Raw genomic sequence first — 6,607 nt, 5'->3', positions numbered from 1 at the left:
TTCTAATGCTGATAGAACAGAACAATGATAGGCTGAAAAAGGACGATGTGTACCAGAGAAGAATTAAGAAGAAACTCCCTCGCATTATTTTCGCTTTAGCGTTAATTTTCATGTTTCCATGTATAATATGTTACACCGCATTCATCGAGGAGAGTAACAATATTAAAGTACCGTATGTTTTCTTCATCTTCTCCTTATGCAGCATTGTGTTCAGTGTTCGGTATATTTTAGAGTATGTAGTCATATATGCGCTACTTTTTACTCTATCTGAGCTAACTAAATGTGTTGCGAGGAAACTGAAAAAGGAGAGCGTCGTTGTGGCTTTGATTAGTGTAGGCGAAAATAATTTTGTTGAATGCAGTGCGGAGAATCTTAAAGAATGCAGTATTATTTATAAGAACATCAAGGAGTGTTTTCGACTAATGAATTCGATATTTGCTCTATTGGTGAGTTATTTATTTAATTTTAAAATTCTTTTGTCTTGCTATTTTGCTTTCGTAAATACATACATATCGGGCGATATGTACTAAAAAAACCTACTCTACGTCATTTCCTAGAACTCAAAGTATCTTCATATCCAAGTAAACCCACTCAGCAGCATGTTTTAAAAGTAATAGAATATATCAAAACGTTTTTATTTCAGTTCACTGTGATGCTGGCTACAGTAACCATATATTTCGTTATTGTTGTGTACGGCATAACCTTCACTGGTGTCAAGGTAATTTAAATAGAAGGGCCTGTATTTGCTTTGATTATGTGCGAGTGCAGGTGATTAGTGATTAGGAGACATTAAAGGACTTTCACTAATCAGGCGCTGTCCACACATACTTTTTCCTGATTCCTAATCACCTTTTTTTGCGTTGGGGAAAAGCGTTTACACATCCCCGGCAGTCTGGGGAGGGCTACTGGGGTATGTGGGACTCTTCTCCGCGACAGACCTAAACTGTGTCATAAAAACTCAACTACAGAAGTTAGCACAGTAAAATTGATATAATATTATGAAGAGTCAACTATACAAAACGACTACATAAAAATAAAAATCTAATCCAGTATCAAGTTTTCTGTTAATCGGTCTAGATATTGAGTAAAATAGTTCGGCGACAAGCCACCAAAATTGGAAATCGACTATTTATGTTTATTTTCTTGGAAAATAATAATTATTTTTCAAAAATAAAGATAGGCCCAAATTATAAGCGTTATGTTTTACTTTTAAAATCAAAAATGAAAACGATATCTTGAAAAAATAAGATAGTTTTCAGCCTTGCCGCGCTAAAAAGCGGTTTGGGAAATCCAGTCATTTGATGTAGGGATATAGAATTAAAAAAATAATAAAATTTATCATCGTTGTCTTTATTATAATGAACTAGATGTGAAAAGAAAAATAAAGTAAAAACTTTAAATGGCCCATACATCCTTACATCCATTCATTTTTACAATCATGCGCATTTGTAATTTCTTTGTATACTTAACGAATCTAGTGTTATCTAGATCAACCGATATGATAAAACAATTCACCGATATGGTAAAATTATCAACCGATATGATAAAGCAATCCACCGATGTGACAAAACTGTGCGTTGGTCATGATTCCAAACACCGATATTAGATTTAAGACACCGATTCGTTTTTTCTTATAATTTCGGTGTAAATTATCATATCGGTGGTTAAAATGACCACCGATTACATCGATATGAGAGCAGCGACGTGAGAAAAAACGCAGTTTTTAGGAAATTATAAAAAATGTATTATATCTAAGATAAATTTGGTTACAGATAATGAAGCTTAATCACTTAATACATTCATTAGACCCAACAACAATTTTAAAACTATTAATTACATTAAAAAAATTCAATCACCGATATTATAAAATAATTGTCCGAGAGCATTTTAATGGCATACTTATATTGTTGACACGAATATGCAGCGGTTTGACGCAAATCTGTCTTGACTGCGTGGAAGCACACACTAAGGAGTAAATTAAAATTGGGTTGGGGAGACTGTCCGACTCGTCGATGAAAAGTAATGCTCAAATTTCTTTTATCCAGCGATATGAGGAAAATTCTCAGGACAAGTACATTTGTGCCTCTAAGTAACTGTAATCGTTAATTATATAATAAAATATGGTATATAATAATAGATTAACTAACATTCTACGAAATAATATAAGTTATATTGGTAATATTTAAATAAGATATCCATACAGCGCAAATTAGCCTCTTTTAATTAACACATTTGGAATATATAATATTTTATACTTTGTTAATTTGTAAGAATAGTAATATTTCATATTATTATATTGTAGTTTATAAGCTAAACATTTGCATGCCCAGTTGGGCAAATGTGATGATACCATTGTGAAATCTACTAACATCTTTAAGTACTAACTCACATTTTGCAAATAAAGAAATTGATTGATTGATTGATTGATTGAGAATTGATTGAGAATTGATTGATACCCTTAAATTATTCATATTTTCGAGTATGTAAGCGTTTTTGTTTGTAAAAAAAGTAGAGGAACAGCACCGATTTGATAAAAATAGATCTTTAAGTTATTTATTTCTACCTTTGTAATAGTCCTAGGCATATTATATTTTTGCCACAATCTTATAGCTACCCATTGAATAGTTAAACAAATAATTTACAACAATATTCCCTTTTTTAATAGTAAATTCAACGAAGACAAAAAAAAGCCGTTTGGGAAATTCACCCAAAATAATAGTAGCTAAAAAATAAAAATAGTAGCTGACCCCGTAAACGTTATGGTACGGGAGCCCTAGAACAACATTTTTTTTATTACTATCAAGCTAATTTTATGTGAGTAGCTTCATTTTGATAAGACGAAAAACATTTTTATTTGCAAAAAATCTTGAAATTGGTAGCTAACAGAAATAGAAAGGATTTCATACTTTGACTGATGGTAAAATATGGATTGTTTGCGGTTAGATTTCAGTAGAAATGCGATCCGTCTGTATAGACCCTTAGATGGTTTTATAAAATGGTTGTTTTCAGCTACGTCCGTCAGTATCCATCGTCGTGCTAACGTGTATGAAGTTCACATACTACTTCGTCCCGCTCTACCAGCTGTCGAGTATGGCGCAGGCGACGGAGAACAGCGTCGACAGCCTGCGACGGCACATCGCACACCGTCTCATCACGTTGCCGCTTGGTTTGTTCAAAAACTTTATCAACATTTTAATATAATAATTACTAGCTGTCCCGGCAAACGTTTCTTTGCTATGAAGTATTTCGCCCGTATTGTTTTATTGAAGTGACTAAATAAGTATGTCACCATGGCAACGTCCATCGCTATCCCGTCGCACAAACAATGGTCACCGTCAGTCTCGAGTTGTAATAATTTACTATTATTTATTCAACAAATGCACTTATCAATATAAAAAGTACCCAGTAGCCGATTCTCAGACCCACTGAATATGCATATAGGTTAAAATCAGTAAAGCCGTTTCGGAGGAGTACGCGGCCTAACATTGTGACACGAGAATTTTATATATAAGATAATTAGCTATTGCATAGCTTTGGGCTTTGAGCGCGGCGAGAATCCAGAAATTCTATAACGCAAAAAAACCACACCACCCACTCCGACCGCAACAGCGGCAAAGCTGTGGCGGTCGGTACGGCGTTGCCAAACTTCGGCACGGTGATTGTGTGCATGCGACTAGACGTATCACGTATGCGAATTATATTTTTTTAAAGCAATAAGGGGGCAAACGAGCAAACGGGTCACCTGATGGAAAGCATCTTCCGTCGCCCATGGACACTCGCAACATCAGAAGAGATGCAGGTGCGATGCTGGCCTATTAAGAGGGAATAGGGTAATAGGATAGGGGAGGGTAAGGAAGGGAATAGGGAAGTGTAGGGAAGGGAATAGGGTTGGGGGTTTGGCCTCCGGTAAACTCACTCACTCGGCGAAACACAACGCAAGCGCTGTTTCACGCCGGTTTTCTGTGAGCCCGTGGTATTTCTCCGGTCGAGCCAACCATTCGTGCCGAAACATGGCTCTCCTACCTAAATTTGCATAAGTTTAGGTAGGAGAGCCATGTTTCTTTACCGCGGCAGTCCCCGAGTGCCACATGTACTTTTTTTATCTTACAGATGACGTGAACCTCAAGTCCACCCGTCGCTTCCTGCAGCTGGTCCAGCCCGTCAAGATCCAGGCGTCGGGCTCCATCAACATCGACATGGCACTCATACCTAAGATCATCATGTTCTTCACCACCTACACCGTCACCGCGCTGCAGTTTAACAACGTTATATAGGAAACAACATCTAATTAGTACTATCGAAGAAAATGATTCTAGGCAATTGACGAACCTACGTCATTTGTTCGAATTATGTAAATTCAATGTCGGCTGGCTTGACACAACGCGACCAAATTACATAGATCCGCCAACCCTTAGACACATAGGTAGACTATGTGTCTAAGGGTTGATTCAGACCGCAACGCGAAGCGTAGATGCATTTCAAAATTAGTATGGATTTGACAGATTCGCAAGACGTCTCACGCTGACGACATCTGTCAAATCCATAGCTACAAATTTAGGTCGCGTCGCGTCGCGCCTCGCCTCGTCACGTTGCGGTCTGAATTGACCCTAAACCATAAAGTTATTATACCCAGCCGAATAGAGAAACAAAGGCCTGAGCAAGAGAGATGTCATTATCAGTAACACTGCGTGGTAAAAAGAGACGTGTGATACATGACAGCAGCACGGCTGTTTCGTTTAACAGTTCGAGATTGTTGCTCTATTCCGCTAGGTATATTAAGTTTATGGTCTAAACACACCATGCCGAAGTTCCGCGGCGGAAATTCCGCATGATTGCGTCAGCAATGTCAAACGCATACAATATAACGCGATGGAATTTCGGTATGGTGTGTCATCGGTAATTTAAAATACATTGCAGGCGGAATCATGTCGAACTTCCACCGCGGAACTTCAGCATGGTGTGTTTGGACTCTACAAATCAACTTCTCTGATAGTACATGTTGTGGATAGGTGGTGCACTTTCTTGTGTAAGATAACATAATATGCACAACGGGCATGATAGGTAGCACAAGTCAAGCCAATTGTTTCTTGTCCTCTTAACATTGCATAGCAACTTGAAGTTGACGATGCCATGCAATGTATTGCTACACAGAGGCTTCACTTTGCAATGGGCTAAAATGGTCACATTTAGCAATTCCTCTCAATCGATTCAGCAAATGAATTGTCAAAACTGTCAAATTGACGAATGTCAAATTATATAGTACGAATTACTAGACATGAATTGCAAGCAGAGTGACTACAGCAGGGCTAAAATGGTCGCTTTGAAGAATCACGATATGAATCATAATATGAATAATTTTTTTAAATCGCAAAATGCAACTCTGCTTGCAATTCATTTCTGTATTTTGTACTGATTTGACATTTGTCAGTTTGACAGTTTTGACAATTCATTTGCCGAATTGATTGAGAGGAATTGCTAAATGTGACCATTTTAGCCCCGCAGAGTGACCATTTTGCGATTTTAAAAATGAATCATATTATGATTCATAATTATCATGATTCTCCAAAGCGACCATTTTAGATCCCCTCTGAAACGGTAACATTTTGATTTTCATCACCATTGGAAATCAAAACCAGCGTATATCAGAGTACTTGACAAAATGGCAGCATAAAAATGAGAATAAAATTTTGATGGCCACAATTGAGTTAAAAAATTGCCGACATAGATAAGGCACACCTCGCAGCGACAAAAAATACAACTTTTTTATGTTGCGGGTAAAATAAAGTAAACAGGTTTTGAATATTTAAACCGGCTGAAAACCAGGACATGTTTGTTAATTTTTCAGTAGACGTGGTAAGGGTGAAAGGATTTTTAACATACTTTATAGAGGCTCGCACTGGTTAGGTTTTTATGGACTCTGGTTTCTACTGTAGAAAGTATAGAATATATAAATAATTATATTCTGTAGCTTAACAGTAAGGGTTGATTCAGACCGCAAGGCGGCGCGTAGATGCATTTCTAAATTTATATGGATTTGACAGATTCGCAAGACGTCTCTCGCAATCAAAATCTGTCAAATCCATACAAATTTATGCCGCGCTGCGCCTCTCCTCGTCTGAATTGAGGTTTAGCCACAACTCACATTTGAGTCGTGATAAAACGCGACGCACTGTCGAAAAAATAAACCATAGAGTGCTGTTAAGAGGAGTCCACATCGCCCTTTTTACCATACAAACGTTGTCCCCTGTTTCCTCCCTGGATAATGCTAGTAGAGCTATAATTTTTTTTCCTTAATATCTACGGCCACTAACAAAATGTCCCTATGTTTTCTTTTTTTCATAATTTAATTATTAAATAAGATATGAACGATCAAAAAACCCAAAAAATGGCCAGATTTTCCGCTGTGTTCAAACATAAAGAAAACAGATTTGGCTAGATTATACAAAAAAAATAAAAAATAGGAACACAGCTCAAGCCTTTCTTTAATTTTTAATGAAAAAAGTATTTAAATCGGTTAAGTTTTGGAGAAGGAATCAGTGGACAACGAATCGTTGATTTTCTGCAGTTGTCTCTATCGCGTTCTGCGGTATAGGCTTGAGGTAAGGGA

The 6,607-nt window shown here is 37.1% G+C and overlaps 1 protein-coding gene across 1 annotated transcript; it reads left to right on the top strand.

Moving 5' to 3' along the window:
• Positions 1-371: 371 nt before the first annotated feature.
• On the top strand, positions 372-4,274 carry LOC121732723. Its single transcript, XM_042122677.1, has 4 exons — positions 372-446; positions 644-718; positions 3,010-3,166; positions 4,111-4,274. The coding sequence occupies exons 1-4, from the start codon at positions 423-425 to the stop codon at positions 4,272-4,274; spliced, it is 420 nt and encodes a 139-aa protein (XP_041978611.1). The 5' UTR covers positions 372-422.
• Positions 4,275-6,607: the final 2,333 nt, after the last annotated feature.

Source organism: Aricia agestis, chromosome 12, assembly GCF_905147365.1.
Source record: "Aricia agestis chromosome 12, ilAriAges1.1, whole genome shotgun sequence".
In the NCBI taxonomy this organism is placed as follows: domain Eukaryota; kingdom Metazoa; phylum Arthropoda; class Insecta; order Lepidoptera; family Lycaenidae; genus Aricia; species Aricia agestis.
Note: the sequence above shows the minus strand (reverse complement) of the source record. Positions and strands in the feature narration are given on the sequence as shown.